The sequence below is a fragment of the Cebidichthys violaceus genome, unplaced genomic scaffold, assembly GCF_023349555.1.
Source record: "Cebidichthys violaceus isolate CVI_PGR_0920_01 unplaced genomic scaffold, fCebVio1.0.p SCAF_10, whole genome shotgun sequence".
NCBI lineage: Eukaryota > Metazoa > Chordata > Actinopteri > Perciformes > Stichaeidae > Cebidichthys > Cebidichthys violaceus.
In genome coordinates, this window is record NW_027176263.1 from 9,206,629 (window position 1) to 9,224,461 (window position 17,833).

At 41.5% G+C, this 17,833-nt stretch overlaps 1 protein-coding gene across 1 annotated transcript in view; it reads left to right on the forward strand.

The window, feature by feature from the left end:
• The window catches only part of itga9 (integrin, alpha 9), a 47,178-nt gene that overhangs the window by 14,160 nt on the left and 15,185 nt on the right, over positions 1-17,833 (forward strand). Inside the window, exons 13-16 of the mRNA XM_068724704.1 lie at positions 254-299; positions 407-561; positions 2,466-2,626; positions 17,184-17,336. Of these exons, the coding sequence (XP_068580805.1) occupies positions 254-299; positions 407-561; positions 2,466-2,626; positions 17,184-17,336 (515 nt within the window). The remainder of the gene's footprint in view (positions 1-253; positions 300-406; positions 562-2,465; positions 2,627-17,183; positions 17,337-17,833) is intronic.

Here is a 17,833-nt window from a genome sequence, read left to right on the forward strand (position 1 = left end):
AAGGATGACAGTATGAAATATTTGTTTTTGACTCTCATGCTGATTGTGCAAAGCAATGCACAGACTCGTGATAGAAGCATCTTGTTTATTACATTCCACAGCTGACAGTCAGACTTAACCAGCATGACAGTTAAAGACCTCTGTGCATTGTTTTGGATTTGCAGGTGTAATGAGTGCTGTCAGCAGATGTTGCATTCCCATCATATCTTCTTTATGGCTTTCCAAATCAACCATGTTTATGTTTTTGTTGCAGATGTCACTATTGGAGCCTTCATGTCAGATAGTGTGGTCCTGCTGAGGTGAGTAACTGGATCGGTGACACTGCACTATTTCTTTCTACTTCTGAGTGATATTAATGTCCAGCCTTTCCCACGCTGTGTTCTTGTGTCGGTCAATGTGGTTGTAGAACTCGGCCTGTCATCACGGTGGATGTGTCCATCTTCCTGCCCGTCTCCATCAACATCTCTGTGCCGCAGTGCCACGAGGGCCAGCAGAACCTAAACTGCTTCAACGTAACCGTCTGCATGCGCTTCAAGGGAAGACAGTTGCCAGGACAGATAGGTGAGGACAAATCCTGACAAGAGAAACCTCACAAAAGCTGAAGTCCATTCTGAAAGGGACACTGAACTGTGACTGGTATTATTTGCGCAGTCCCCACTGAAACAAAAACATATTTCCACTATACAGAATAGTAAGCAAGCTAAGTAGATAATAGCAAAAAAAACAAAGTTCATCTACCACAGAGTTGCAGAATTCAGAATACTTGGATACTTGGCTTAAAGGAATAGTTCTATATATTGGAACATTTTCATATTAGTTTTCTTGCAGAGAGCTACAATATTAATACCACTGGTATCTGTGTGCTGTCGTAAGTTGGAGCTAAGGCCAGGTGGCAAATACCTTAGCCTAGTATAAAAGGCTAGCCTGGCTCTCTCCAAAGTGAAAAAAGCTCCTACCAACACCTCTAAAACTAATAATGAATACGTTGTACCTCATTTGTTTAATCTGTACAACCAGTAATGTAAAAACAACAAGCTGTGTTTTTACTGTGAGTTAAGCACTATATTACTTGTCGTCCAGCGTTGGGACACTATGACTTTCTTGAGTCTTGACGTCGCTGTGAATTTTGAAAATGAATCTCAAAAGCCATAAATCTCAGTAATCATGTGTCACTCAATCATGTGTCACTCTACATATAGAGTATATTTTAGTCATTTAGTGTTGTGAGGAAGTGAAATTCATACTCCTTGAACTTATGGTGGTCATCTAAATGGGGAAAATTTGTAAACATGCTCATGCTGAGTAATTCTCCCCGTGCTCGGAGACGGTCGGTGTGGTTAGCCTTTGGCCTGTCGGGGCGTTTGGCCGATGGTTTACCCTCCATCCTTTGCTAAGTCGAGTGCTGAGGTGCAGTCCTGTTCCAGTGTTTGGGTGTGGTCACTCACAAACCCCCAGGGGAGCAGGAGCCCTGTCGTTAAATAATGACTGCGTCCTGGCTCGCAGTAATAAAGCCTCTCTGTTTAGGCGTCTGGCAAACGCCATGGAAAGTGTAGCGCTATGTGTTTGGTGACTCCCTTTAATGAAACCTTCCTTTGCCTCCTCTGGAGTGAGCTCATGGCGTTCCTCTGTTGGATGCAGGAAACAGTAGGCTTTGGTCCGACGAGGGTGTTTGCCACCCTTCTCACTGTTTTTAACAGAGTGACACCCTCTTAAAGCAATTACTCCAGACTGAGGCTGATTCATTCAGAGGAATGGATTTTTAAATGGCCAGAGGCCCATATATGGTTTTCTCGGAAGTGTTGTAAATGTTTGCTTCAAAAATTTTAGATTTGAAGTTGTTGTGTGTCTCAATGTCACTAAGACCAGGGGTGGAACCAGCAGGGATGTTGTTATTGAATGTTGTCTTTCACAGTAATGCTGCTTCTGCCCCACCAGCTGGAAAATTACATCCTGTTTCTGTATTTGTTGTTTGTTAGATATCGGCACACAAACCTTGTTTTTATTGTATAAACTCAGTTTTAGCTGACATGAATAAATTGGTTAACGTCTTTACTGGCTTGTGGATGAACGATAAATTCTCTGTCTAGTTTCAAGATGAAATTTAGATTTTTTTATTGTTCAAAGCCATTGCTTTTCATTCAGTTTTTCATGGTAGTAGCAAACCTATAGGCAAATCTACTGAAATTAGCTCTGTTTTCATTACGCACCATGGCACAAAAGGCTCTTGTTAACTCAAAGTAATATCAGATGATTAGACCAAGAAATGTCAAACATGTTCCCATCTTCCCTCTGACTCACAAAAATGTTACTGCAATAAGTGATCATTTATTTCTCCCCATGTTTTGCTGGCAGTTAACAGAAAACCAAACCCTACATACTTAAAGTGTTTTTCAAGATCATCTTTACTCAAAGAACCATCGCTGTCAGTTGATGTTATGTGTAACAGTGCTGTCGTCTCTTCACAGAGTTGATGTATAACTTGACAGCTGATGTGGATAAGCGACAGAAGAGCCAGCCTTCCCGGGTCTACTTCACTCAAAGCGGATCTCAGATCAGCCAGATGAGCCAGCAGATCAGCTTGGACATCAATAGGGAGGAGTGCCAGCGCTACACCGCCTACGTTAAGGTAAGGCCAGATTGTCTGGTCTTAGAGCTGGCTGTGTTTGTGTTGGGATGTCCATATGCGGCTCATGTCCTCAGCTGAACTCTCCGCTGCTTTCACATAACCTTGGTCACACTCACCCTGCAATGTTGATGTGTGTTATGAGTTATTTGCTTGTGTGGTCTGTTTTCCTTTCTTATCTGTCTTTGTGGCTTTTGGTTGGAGCAACAACGTCTGTATGTTTCCAGTTAAAGTGTTTAGACAGATCAAAACAAGAGGAAAATTAAGATGTCAAGATACTGTAAGGTCCATCACATTATCTCATAGTGGTGGCGGAGCAGCGGCTGCTGCAGCTGAAGGCTACGGATCAGCAGGCATCTGCTGGGAAGCTCTTTGTGTCACCCTGCTGGGTTAGGTTAAAGGTAACAGCCAGGCTCTTGATGGTTCATGAAACCATGCTGCTCAAGTGTGCGTCTGCAGAAACTGACAGAAACAGGAAACAGAGTCTCCTTTGTCATCGCATAGTCCCTCTATTGTGTTCCTCTGTGATTTACCCGTGTAGCCTCAAAGAGGGTCGTCATCCTGAGGGCACCATCCATGTTTCACCTCCTCTAATGCGGAGGCCCACTACAGGCCTGTAAATTTCACTGGCATTCTTAACTCTGCTCTCCAAGCGCTTTCACCGTGGGAGGCTGAGCTGCCGACAGAGGGGGGCTGTCATTACCACGCCTGCCTCTCTTCCTTCAACCCCTTCAGACTGTAATGAGCATATATCACACAGAGCAGATGCAGCAATAAGCTCCCTTTATTCATCACAACATGCGCATCACAGTTAGCAAGGTTTATTCAGTGGCGTCTGTCATGTCTTTATTTAGGCTCTTTAGTAAAATCCGGATAGAAGAATTCAAATTTAATATTCACTTCTCTCTGTCTTACTTTCAACACACAGAGCATTAAGAGTAGGGTAAGTAGGGTGTTTCTTCCCTAGGTAAATCGGACATTTCAACACTCGAACCAAACTTCTTTGGGTGTGTGGGCGGGCGAGTGAGTTATCACTCAGTCGAAGCTCGTAGCAGCCACATATCCGTAGCATCTCTCTGGCTGTGAGATAAACATACTTATACTTTAAGTGCCATCCATCGGGCCAGATGTTACATCAGGGGAGAGCCGTATTTTGCAGCTTTAGGCCCTAATGTTGTTTGTTGAAATAACACTTTGATGTTGTTAAAGGTATATTTCTTTTTCGGGAAATTTTGGGAAGATTTATGAGGGATCATGTGATGAATTTTTTTCCATTGCCGGACGCAGTAACGTCATTAAGTATTCAACTTGTTGTTTTTACGTTTCAGTTTTTGTGCGAAGCATCAGTAGCAGTTGTTCCCCTCTGTTTCCAGCATTTATGCTAAGCTGAGTTTACTGTCTCCTGGCTCCAGCTTATTAAAGGATATGAGAATTGTCTAACTATTCCTTTAACACATATTTCAGTTGACAGATTTTCTTTCGTCTGCAGGAGTATTTGGATTGGCATGACTGAGGTGTGAAGTGCAGCATGGTTGCACTCTAGCTGTGTGGATTGTCGTTTTTTTCTACATATGTAGCCACAAATTCCACCTGCTCAGCAGCTAAAAGAAGAGGTGAGATTCCCAGAGTTACCATAAGCTGAAAAGCCACACAGGACGGCAAAGGCGTGGTGGCCAAATTACCACTTTGCCAAACTGTTTACAGGCTGAATGACCGTAGATATGTATGAAAGGGGCAAAGATTACGACCTAGCAAGATAACTGTCTGCCATGAGTCCTCATCATCATAAAGTATGTGTTTTTACTGCAGAGAAGAGCTAAAGAATCACCATAATCAGACGTGATCTGGCTCCGCTCTTAGATGAGTAAAGTCTGCTTGCCCAATCGCATCATTTATCTTCCTCATGTGTCTGCCCACATGAGCCAGTCCTCCCATTCCCCAGAAGAGGTATGCTAATGCAAACCAGCTGGTTGCCTGACTGCATCCTTAAGGGTGGGGGGGGGGGGGAATTGTACACCCCCTGCCCCACCCTTCCCTCAGCTAAAACACAGCAGGGTGCTGGGCTGCTGTTGTGTCAACAGGAGCTATGTGCTGGCGCTGCTGACGGAAAACCCTCACGTCAGACTTGATTGCTCAACCCCTGATGCATGATGGCCGGTGGAAGCGGGCCATGAGCTATTCTGAGCCACTCTCACGTTTGTAACTACGCTGACCATCTGTAGACCCCATTTGTTGACTTTATGAATTATATAAACACTTTAAAAGGACCTCAGTTAACAGCTTGAATTAATAAGGCACTGTTAAAGTTGGATTCGTTCTGATTACTGTACTGTACACGCAGCAACAGGACTGGAACAGACACGCTCAATTTTCACCCTCTAGTAAAAAAGCTTGACCGACCACTAAATCATGTAGTGTTGAGAACACAAGGGCATAGTTGGAGTTATTGAGAGAGCACAGAAGCTAATAATTCAGTCTCTTACTTTTTTTTCAAGAGTAATTCCTCCTGAAATTATGCAAGTCTTTTCTAGTTGATCATTTTAAACGTGTTTTCATTGGCATGGGCTAACAGCATACCAGTCCTCCAGATGGTCTTTGTTTGGTTATTTTTAGCTTATTAATAAACTCCATGCAGGCTTTTCCGTCAGTTGTACCTCACATTGAGGAAGGATACACAGTTCCTCATAGTGATGACTGATGAATGATTAGAGTTCAGATGACCAGAGGTGATGTGTGCGTGAGACGGCAATGAGTCGTTTAATAAGAGAGCCATTAACCGGGAATTCTTCATTTTGATGTGTTGCATTTAGTCATTTTGTACAATTGGCATGTTACCCTTCTGTCGTATGGTAGTGTCTCAAGTCTTACTGAAATAGCTTCACTTGACCCCTCAGCAATTAAACGTCATTATAGTGGCATCAAGGACAGAAAACTGGAGCAGTTCAAATTTCTTATATGCATATAATGACATACAGTACATTACTGTGTACTAATAATCTTATCTAGGTTGGGGATGATATGGAGCACTCTCTAGTAGTTGGAGGAATGGCAACTTAAAGAGTCACCAGGGAAGACATTTTTAGTTTTCAGAGTCTACAGCCTTGCTAGCGACTCAGTTTGCACTAAACACGACATACAGCTGCGGCAAATGGGAATGTCATTAGTTTTGCAGCTATTTCGTCATAAACTAAACTATTAAAAGGTTAAAGCATCACCAAAATCATGCTGATGGAGACTCGAATGGCTATGCCATATATCATGACAGTCCATCCAATAGCTGTAGAGACGTTTTCCTCTGAACCAAAAATGTCAACCTCATGGTGGAGCTAAAGGAAACGTCAGGGTATCACCAAAGTCATAAGGATTCATCATCTGGGAACCATGAATGTCTGTACAAAATTTAAAGGCAATTCATCCAAAATGTGTTAATGTATTTCATCCTGGACTGAAGTGCTGGACATTGATATGGCCATAGAGCCAGGCTGCCAGCATGGCTGAACAAAACAAACAAAAAATGTTATGACAAAATAGTTCATATCATGTTCTGTACTTTGTTTATGCATATATGCACGCTATACGTTGAGTGAAGGACGTCATTCATTATTCGTTGTGTCAATTACTATTTGGTTGGAGGCTGGCTGTTACTGCTCACTTGGCTTTGGTTCATTGCTTGTCTTATAAACACATTTAACTGTTTCTTTGTTAGATGTCCTGCACTTCTTCTGCGATCTACACATCTCCTGGCACGTTTACGTCTTTGAGAGTCTACCTATCGTCAAGTACATGTTTTTACTCCAGCAGTCCAATCACAGTGCAATGCACGTGAGCCTTGAAATCATGCCAGGAGTCAATTCCATTTGTGGTCATGAGTGGTGTTGTGTAGCTCTGGAGAAGTATCGCAGTCTCCAAGGAGGAGCTAAAATAGGCATTTAAAGCCCAGCCTGTAACAGTTGTCTGTTTAATTTAGCTTGTAAAGTATCCTGCTCACTTTCCCCACCTCTTTCCTCTGGCCTACATCCCACTGTCTCTCATGTCCCCATTACATTTGCTTGGCACCACCGGAGTATTTAAAGGTCCACCAAACTTTATTCTGTTGAGTGCTGTTGTTAGTGGGGCAACTGCAGGATGAACATCTATCTGTCAAAGCTAAATGCACTGAGGCCCTCACAAGTCTCTTATGACTGAATGGAAAAACTAGATACATGTTGGATTTGAGCAATACAATGCAGGAGATTATCAGACTGGCTAGATGAGCTGATGGATGATGGTCTATGAAGTTACAGAATGAACCAGCTTGTCAGAATTATTACCTTTGCAAATGCAATTGAAAAGAGGTAATGTTTCAACCTGCCTGTGTGTCTGCTTGTTAGCATCACACAGCGCCTTCATGTCTCATTTGGCTAAATTTGATGGACAGATCCATCATCGACATGCTATATTAATAACTGCAGCTTTACAAGCTAAAGAATATTTCAACGATTGTATTGTATTGATTTATGTATTTAAGCTCTACTTGTATGTAGTTATACCATATAACAAGCTGCCTATATCCACAAATGACTGATTTGTGAAATTCGGCTGTAGCTAATCATAAAGTAAAAATAGTTGAAAAAAATGATTTGTCAATTCATTGATGTGGTTAGTGTCCATTTGCATGTTTTGTTGGTCTTCTTTGGTAGTAAACAGAATATCTTTGGGTTTCGGACTGTTGGTCAGTCAAAAGAAGGGATTTAAATATGTCATCTTGGATTTTGGAAAACTAATTTCAAGCCTCATAACATTGAAGTGTTATCTTAAGTTTCTTTAACTTCATGGATATAGTGCCGAACATGAAGTGTATTTTTCAAGAGTTGAATTTGGCTCCTACAAAAGTAACTGGCAGACAGTGTACCACCCTTTTCTGTGATTGGCCACTTACCTGACAGTATTTCAACAACATTATGCAGTGAAATCCACTAATCTGTTCCTTCCAAACACATCAAAACAAATATGAAAAATGGTTTACGCTTACTGTTTGACCTAAGTCTGCTCTGCATAGCCAAACAGGACACCCTGGAGAGTAAAGCAGAGCGGGAGTTCCTGTCGCTGCATCCCAAAGAATCTCCAGTAAGACAAAGTCCCTCAACACTGTCTGGCACGTGGAATCCCAGAGCGGAGCCGCTGCCACACTGCCTGCTTTGTTTGCCTCTTTACAGTTCAACAGAAACGTGCAATTCCCTTGATGCCGTTCCCCCGGTTTCATTTACCTCAGGCCAAGAGAGCTGATACAATGAAAGTATATAGCAGGACGGTAATCATATCCAGCTGTCTTCTGTTACACATGGCAGCAAGTCTATTTATAAAGACTATAATGAAGAAAAAGAAAAAGGGTAAAATATACGAGCAGTGCACTGCGATAATAAATCGAGTGGAAAATGACATAGACACTGTCATGTGAATAAGTTCAGCGGAATGCTTTTTCTGCAAGTATTAGTGTTAATACCATGTACTGGATACTAAAGAAGAGCTAATCAGGTTCATTTTAGCTCAGGGTAATATTTTGGTCAGGATTTCCCTACATGGTCGTGTCAGAGTGAACATTAAACAGTTCTCCTCCAGGCTTGTTTTGGGAGTGCACAGCCGACAGACTTTTGCTACAGTAAAACAAGTCAAATTTCGCATGAAGTTCCTCTCATGCGCGTGCATTGAAGATGTAAGTGAGTTTTTTTGTTTGTTTCTTTTGCTATGGCTGCTCATTAGACATGCTCTGTGTTGTTGCCATAGTAAATGCATCGTTGTTACTCATATCAAGACTGCCTAAAGGTTGGGCAGATTTGATGATTTGTTGATTTTGGCAGCTAAGCACGCTGGGCAAAATGTTTCCGCAGTCTTTTGGCCGCGGTACTGCCTCACAATGCCACCGCAAGGCAACGTAATGGGTGGCCAAGTCTGACCACAATGAAAGAGTTTCTCTTGCCATGATTCCCACTTCCACTGCAGAGGAAATGCGTATGTGTGTGTGTACGGGTGTTCAGTGTGTGCGCGTCGGGTCAAAACGTGATAAGTGTGAAGGGGCCAGTGCTTCACCACACCAGGATCGGACCATAGGCCGTGATTACTTCATCACTTGGCATCGTCACGATGCTTCCTTAGCAACCTGGTGGCGACCCCGTTATCATTTCCCACTACGTGACCTGTTTGTTAATATTAGTGTATGTTCCTGATGTGGCGGCGTCCACGTCAAATTCTGCTTCCCGTGTAAACAGGCGAGATCTGCCACAAAGGAAGTGGGTTAAATATATACACACAGCGTTTGTTTATGTCCAGGGGAGTCTGTAACCTGCCTTCTTCAGGTGGATTTGACAAATCAGTGTTGCCATGCTGCAGTTTTATCAGGGCTTTGTCTAAAAACAATGGCTCCAACAAGAACAGTGAAGTAAAAGTGACCCAGATTTTGTGCACAGTGACGAAATTGCCTGCAGGAACCATCTGGAGACCTCCTCTATCACCAGGATGAAACAGACTCACAAACACTCTGAACTCCATTTTAAAAGCGGCACATTTTGAGCTGCTCCTCCTTGCTGGTATCTCATCTATCAGCGGGTCGAATTGCAAATTTCAGTAAACGCATGCAATTACAGTGTTGCGTTGTTTAAACTGTCACGACATGAGGCAAAAATCAGCAACTGTGAAATGTATTAAGTAATCTTCATTCTTTTGGGAAATGTTCTTCTCCAATTAATTGTATAAGAGTTCAGATCACAAACTTCCTGTTTATGCACAGATAACGTTTATCAGGATGTTGAGGGGTGTTAATCTCTCAAAGAGAGGAAGTCTTCAGATGCTTGTTGTTGTTTCTAAACAGCAATAACATTTCAGAAACTCTGGTGCTTTTAGTTAGATGAGTAAAACCCAATAAAACACTGCCTAAAATCACTCCTTACTTGCTACCTGGTGCATTATATTCTCAAGACTCAAATCTGCTTCCTTAAAAGGATCTCATCTGGATTCTTTTTTTCCCCCTCAGCACTAAGTTTGTTTTGCTTCCTAGGAGATCCGTGCATTTGTCCTTGTGGTGACTCCGAACCTCGTCAGTCAAGTTACAATAGAGATCAGCGAGAGGTTAAAGGTAGCTAGACATGACAGGTCGAGAATTTGGGGAATGAAGAGGTATATTAAACTAATTTCCCATCAGTTCTGCTCCTGTTGCTGCTCACCTTCCAGAGCTCGGCTTCGGGGTCATTTCAAGAGTGAAAAGCCTTGTAATGCTCTCAAATGAGACGTAGAAAGATACTGAAAATAGCACAGAAACAAATAATGTGTTAGGAACAGAACAATGTGGGAGTTGAGTGAGGAGCAACTGTTATATAAGGGAACACATCTGTGTATTTATAGGTGGCTGGCTCAGATCCAGATATGAAACAAATTCAGCTATAGTTAGCATTGGCGTTAAATCAAGTTGTTGTTGATGGAATGTGGTAAAAAAAAAAATAGCACGCTGAAGAATTTGGTATGTTTGAGCATGTAAACCTCTTCCATCTGCCACTTTCCAACGGGAAAGTGAGGCACCTTTCTCTCCTCCTTTATAAATCCCAGCTGTGGATTTAACTGTCCAAGGGTCAAATGTTGAATGCCTTCTTCATGATGCATGCGAGACCATAAAAGTTTCCTGTAATTTGTGTTTACGTGAACGTTGTTTTAAAAAGCAATAAATTCAAAACACTTGGATTCTCCAAGGCGAACGGGATGTATATCTCCTTATCTGCACCCTTGGGATCTTTATCTTTATTAAGGGGGTCATTTTACTCAAAGTATGATGCAAAGAGCTTCATGTTTTTGTTTGTTTGTATGTTTCAGGGGAAAAGTTTTGAAGCGCATGTACTGCTGTGTGCACTTCTGCAAGTGGATGTTCTTGCTTGCATGCTGCGTTAAGAGCAACATGGTATTTATTGGTGTTTAGTCGTGATGCAGCCTCATGCATGACAGTACAGATGGTGTACGTTTCCTGTCAGTTAAGCGATGGTGCTCCTCTGTTTTAAGCCAGAGGGAAATACGTGTTTGCTCATGGGAGACATTACACACCACTGCCTCTAGCAGCACTCAGTCTTCTTGCTAAAAGTTAGGATTTGGGTGATTTATGTTTTCACTGAAAGAACAGCACAAAATTGTACTCCAGATTCAGTGTTCTGTTTTTGAAAATGTACAGCTGACCATTTTTTTTATTTTTCTCAATACTGTTTTTTGGGTGGTGAAGGTATAGGATGTGATAATGCACACATTTTTTCCATCCTGTCCGCACGCCACTGTGACCAATGAAATATCAATGTCAGAAGAGGTTTTCTTTGTGCAAAGGTTCATCCACTCCACTGTTTACTTATTGGTCTATTTACCTCTAATTACAATGAGTGTACAGCCTTGTTAATCCATCCAGTTGTTTTAATTTCTAACTAAATTAGCTCAATATGCAACTTTATCCCTGGAGTAATAATAACATATTTGCTTTTGAACTAGACAAGATGTGCGATGAGCTCTGAACACTGCCGTTCTCTCTTTTGTAAATCTTTTCAGTTTTCTGGGAAAAGTGTGTTTTGATCCACACCAGGTTGTGGAGTTGCAGTGTGTGATTTATCAGGTTGGTGCCTGAAACTGGACAGACATCTGAGAATTACTGCCTACTACTAACACCAGACGGGCTGAATTATTTTCCAGTGGTTGGAGTAAGCATGGCTCATGTTGAATGGGAACCGTTTTCAAAGGCATACTGCCTACAATTGGTATGACTGGTAGTCTGGCCTTTTCGGATTACTCAGAATAGTTTGGTTTTGGACAGGCTGAAGGTATTAAAAACTAAGTGCATTTTTTGTTGACTTGTAACTTTCCCCCACGGGTAATTCAGAACATGGTTAGTTTCACTGATTCATGTCATTGTTTCAGACATGACATCTTGCTTCACAATGCAACATATTTTTATATTAAAAATGAATTAAAGAAGTTCCGCAAAAAAGCTCTAATAACCCGCTGTACACTACCTGCTCTGCACCAAACAACAAACATACACAGTTAGCGACTAGCTGGTGAATAAAATTGAGCATTTAGCAGCTAAAGTAGTTCCCTTATGCGTCGGAAACCAAAAACAGAAATAAAAGCGAAACAGGACTCCTAATGAATGGTAATGTTGCTTTCTGGTTCCCTCTCACTGGTTTCATCAGTTTCGTTTTCAGCAGCAGCAGGCAGCTGTTTTCAGTGAAAACGCTGATAAACTGACTGTCCGCCAGATGCCCATCACCAAACAGCAGACAGGAGCGTTTAGCAGGTAAACAGCCAGTTATTCCCCAGAGACAAAAATAAAGCTTGTAGGAGAGTTAATAGTGGACTTACATTCACCAGATGGCCAGAAACACCACTCCACATGGATGCTAATGTCTGCCTGATGTGTAAATAAGCAACTATTTGCTAATACAATATAACCTTTATTAGGTGATAATGTGTCAGTGTTGGGTTTACAGCTTGTTCCGCTGCCCCCAAATGTCCAAAAATAAATCACATAATTCTAAAATAAGACCAGAAACATGACAAAAATACATTTAAATTGACAACAAATAACCACAGAAATTACAAGAGGCAGACAAACACCTCATTTGAAATGACAAGACTATGAGGGCACAGTGGTGGGTGCAGGAACTGAACAATCGAGGGACAGAAAACAACAACAGGAAAAGCACATAAAGAGCATAACAGTAAAAAAAATCACCAGGTTTAGAGGCAGCTGCACTCATTCTCACTAAGAGGTCCTTGAAAATGTCCCTGAAGGAAGTTTTTCACATTTTTTGAAAAAAATATCATGTCACTGGCAACAAAAGTGAGATGCATGTAAAGGACTATGAGTGAAGTTCATAGCCGATAAATCAAGTCTGAGGGGATCAAACAAATTCTGTTAAATATGAGGAGGAGTCATGGGATTTCTTAATAGATATGCAATCTGTTCTGGTTTATGAATAGAGATTACAGCTTTGTAATTTTAAGAAGGTATGGTGCCACAGCAGGTACACACTCTGATCTTTCTGTCATGACCCACGTTACCAGAAAGATTTAGGAGCACGAGGATCGTTTCCACAGACAGAATGGAGCTGTTCATACCCGACAGCTCTAAAATGGTTTAACTAAAACAACTGGACGACACTCCTTCCTACGCCTACGCAGTTTGTCATTCTAGGCTTCTCAACATCTGCTAACCTATTCTGAGCTGAGCAGCTGCTGTAGTTTGACCTGAAGTCAATCTGGCAGAGAGATAACACATTCAAAACTTAAGCAATTGTCTCACTTCTCGACTTTTTTCAAGGACAAACTGAGATAAGCTGCCTAAGTGCATGTCTGCCATATGCTGCAGACATTACTGTAAATACTTTCAATTTCAAGTTGTCTCCGTGTGTCTCAGGACACACGTAACCCCAACCTTTGACAGGCTGAATCCATTCATCACTTAACTAAAAAGCTTTTTCCATTTAAACCAAGATTCCCATGGCGCTTCGCCCTTTAATGAAATGGCCTCAACCTGCAAGTCATCCAAACATCCATTGTCCTAAAAAGGAGTGCTGTGTGCTGTGTTTCACTCACAAGTTAATAAAGACTTCCCATGACCAGGCTTAAGCTATACGCTTTTGAGGCAATGGTTTCAGCCAAGCATGAGGCGTTTAAACTGAAGATCAGAGCCTTTTGCAGCCTGACATCATCCTCCCCTCACCCACCATGGTGGAGCTGCTCTGTGAGCACGCAGGGCCAGTTTGGTGCGTTGCCATCTTGTTGATCAGATTAACATGTGAGATGTCAGAGCTTGCAACACTAGAGTATAGCTGGAGTACAGCTCAACCAGTGTTCAGGGTGAAATCTATATGTTCAATAAAGTCAGATTAATTCACACGGTAGCTGTGTTTTTGCTCCTAAAACACGCATGCATGAAGCACAGATGTGTGGGAGTCATACATGTGTGAGTCATACAGGCAGCAGAAAGGGAAATGAAGGAGAAAGAATGGATGGTAAGGTGGGAGTCATGCTCTGCGGTACCAAATAAATGGGTCCTGAGTGTGAACATAAACACCAAGATAGTATATTGGCAAAGACCTTGTTCCACAGAGAGGGGATGTTGTAGGTGAAGGTTTGAATCCCAGTTGTTTTCTTTCAAAATATATACCTAATGACAAGCTGTCCTTCGTCCTGTGAGTTAATATGAAAATGCATACAGGGAGGAAGACTTTGTATCAAGTGTGTCATAAAAGATTGCAACTGCTGTAACATGTAGTTTTTTTTGGTCCTATAGTTGAGAATTTACAGTTTCCAAAATGTGGTGTGAACTGCTGGAAAACAGTTGCTTCCTGCTGAGTTTGCTGGCATCTCTGCAGTATGACTGAAACCATTAATAAGCGATTTTGTCCATGGGATGATGAGAGGGTTCAGACTGTTTTTAAGTGGCCATGATGGAAATTTACCTTTTTTTATTGGCAGTACTTCCGACTCAAAGGACATTGTGAAAACAAAAATCCTTCATCCTGTTTAAAGCCACTACTTTTTAATATTTGAAACCTCCAGTATCAAAACAGACAGAAATACCCGCGTCATTTTTCTTCAGACCAAAACTACCTGATAATCAGACTAAATGGCTGATCTATTCATCCTGCTGACGTACTTTACAGTCACCGTGGAAGCGAGGAGCAACAATTACAATTATTAAAGAAATATGCATATTGGGTGTTATTTCTCTATGCCGAATGACAACAACCTCCAAAGCTGCATCCATTTCATCCATTCATTCATTTTCTGTCGCTACATAACTGTATCTATGTAACTAGCTAGCTATATAGGAAGATAAATAGACTCAGCACAGCATCAGACCTGTTGAAAACACTTAAACATGGTGGACATTCAGAGATCCGGAACCACGCAAAAAAAAAAGAAACAGAAATAATGTATTGATCCCAGAGGGGAATAGATACATTACAGTTGCTCTTATAGAAATAATTGAGTTTTGTAAATGTAAATGAAGGACTATGTAAGATTATGTAAATTATGTCCATAATGCTAGAATATATAACACAATATATGAATATGAAGTAAAGAAAATAAAACCAAGCAAGGAAAAAGTATGTGCATCAAACCCACACAAGATACAACCACTGTGTAAATAAGTGAAAACATGTATTTGTATTTTATTTCATTTCTAAGAGGACAAATGTTTTATTTCTTTTTTCAAATGCCATATACTATTGCTTTAAAACACGCAAAAACTGGTATTAACCTGCAGTTTTATATGTCCACATTCATTGTAATGATTTTTGGCCCACCCTGCTGCTTCTATATTTAAATGAGGATTAACACAGTGGAAGCCTTTGAGAAGAGAATGACCCGTCACAAGCTTCACCGGCATGTAAGGAACAGTTGTTGTGTTTCTTTCCATAAAGTTATAGGTAGCAGGCAGTAAACACTAGCCTGTGTCTTTCTCAGCTGGAGCTCAGGAACTCCTCTGTTCCATAAATACAGGAATTAAAGGCAGGATCAGGAGTGAGTAGGTGACTGGGCCTGGGGTGTGGACATGGGTGGGGCAATTGGCAGCATTGATTAAGGGATAATTAAAGCTGAGGCCAAGTGTTACTGGACGGCCTCCGGCACTTCTAATGTGAGCTCGCTGTGAGTCCTGAGAGCTCTCCACTCAGTTAGCGGTGTTTCAAGAAGAAAGTGACCCTGTATGTGCACAATAATAGATGCTCTGTTTAAAAAAAGACCAGACATCCCTCCACAGCACACTAGTTTAATGGAAAGATTATGCCTGTTTACTTGCATAAAAGACACTTAAGCATGAGATTGTTCAAAAACACCACATTTAATTTCAGGTCGTTATGTCCCCAAGTTCTCCTGTGGCTTTCTGAAAATGTGAGATAAGCGGTGGGAGTTTGTGGCAGTCAAGTCTCAGGAGGTCAGTTCACTCAGAGGCCAGCGGACAGGGGCCATTTCAAGCATTCTGCTTTAATGGCCGTTGAGGCCGAGGGCTTCGCTGGTGCCTCACATAGTATTCCAGCACTGACTACAACATTGTGTCATGTTACCTCCCAGCTGAACCGACATACTACTAGAACAACACTGTCTCTATAAGTTTAATGAGGCATGAACTGCAGTCCAGTGACGGATGTGAGGTCAACCTCTTGCCTCAGCCTTTCTACTGACCAATACTGGCCAACTAATGTTGTCATTTTCAATTAGAGCTGAAGCACTTAGTGGATTATTTGATTGACGAAATTATTCTCTAACTATGTGCTGTTTTTCTTCGTGTTATGTGAAAGTGAATTGAATATCTTTGGGTTTTGGGCCGTTGGTCGGACAAAGAAGCAAGTTGAGGAGTTGGGAAATTTTATTAATGAAATAATTATTTGATTAGTCAAGATTAAATGATATTAAAAATACATTTTCAACTATCAGTGGTAGAGCCAATCCAATAACGACAGAATATCTCGTCAAACAGATTATTTTTGGTCCATGTCTTTATCTGTGCACAGCACCATTTCCCAAATGTCTATTCATGTCCTGCACTAACGTCTACTCTTTCCTGCTCTAACTCTCTCACTGTTGATGAGTTGGGTGTGCTCTTAACTGGTGATGTATTCAAAGCCCAGACTGGCCCAGTGCCTGCCTGAGGAAAGAGGATGGGTGGGTGCCCACTGGAAAATGCTGCGATAATCGACCGAAGGGAGAAAGTGCAAAAGAACGAGTGGCCTAAGTGACCACCGGAAAACACAGGGAAGCCCTTTGTGTTTGCATTGTGGGTTTGGCTCCATGTTGGTGGACATCAGTTGGGCACAGGGATACAGGTTGCATGGAGCTTGTTTGTGTGTGTTTCTGCTGCAGCGTTTAGATACTAAGACTAAAGCCAGATCCCACCAAGCCGCCTTCAAAGAGTTGAGTTTAACTGTAATGGACAGAAGAGATCAGTATCTGCTTTTCCCATGTACGTCTTTCAGCGCTGTCATCTAATGAAGATATGGGATTTGAGCACATTTAGCTCTCTGTTTTCATTTCGTCTGTATTGTTTCCAAAGCTGATGCCAAATCAAACACTTCATTTGTGGTCTCAGATGGAGCCGCCAAAAACGCAAAGATATCTCTCAGAGGCAGTGCCAACAGGTTAAAAAAATGATCCATGTGTTTCCTTTGCTGGAAACCTAGTGGTGGCCCTGCTTTTATTACTGTTAGCATAATGACAATAAAGAAATTGTAATAAATCAGAGAGCGTTTCACTCGTCTATTTAAACCAATTCAGATAATTTTGTAGTTTATCAGTATAATTACATCTGTGTTCAACCCTGTGGATCTTTCGCACAGTGATTACAGCGATAACATCACATCCAGACTGTATGATCATCCAATAATCTGCAGTGTAATTAGTCTTTGCGCCTGGCGTCAATTGGAGAAAGATGGTCAATTACCATAATCGCCCAGGCTGTCGCATGACACTTATTACTTTGAGGTTTCACATTAGTTTGAATAGTTTTGGGGGACACATTTCTTTGCAAAAGCCTTGTTGTTTGTGCTCTGTGCAGAAAGATGTGAAGGACGTGTTCACAGCCATCACGTTCGAGGTGGCCTACAGCCTGGGGAAGCATGTGCTGTCGGGACACCAGGAGCGAGACCTGCCCGCGCTCACTCCTGTGCTACGATGGAGGAAAGGAAACAAGATCGCAGCGAGAAACGAGGTAAAACTTTAAGATGAAATGATATGGTGTTTTGTATCAATATTGTTTAAATAAATGTAAGTAGAAACGATCTTATGTTAAGGTGCCAAAGGTTTCAAGGCTTCTCAATGTCTGATTTTCTGTGGTGACATTAAATTACCAGAGAAAAAGATCTTAATATGGTGGTGTGGAGGAGGGTGATAATTCAAAATGTACACTGATCATTGGACATTTATTTTCCTGTGGTTGGACTTTGATATACAATGGATGATTAAAGTTGTTATCAATGAAGAAAAAAACCATTCTGGCCCCACAATGAAGTACATCATTCATTGCTCTGAGCAAGAAAATGAGCATCACAGAGAGTTGTGTTGCTGTTTCATTTAAACCTCTTTGAATTTCGTTTTGATTTATTTGTATAAATTGTTCAGATACTGCATCATCCTTGGTGGTAATGCTTTGGTTCAGGCGTGCTACAACTGATGAGGATAAAAGGATGATCACTCTAACATAGCAGT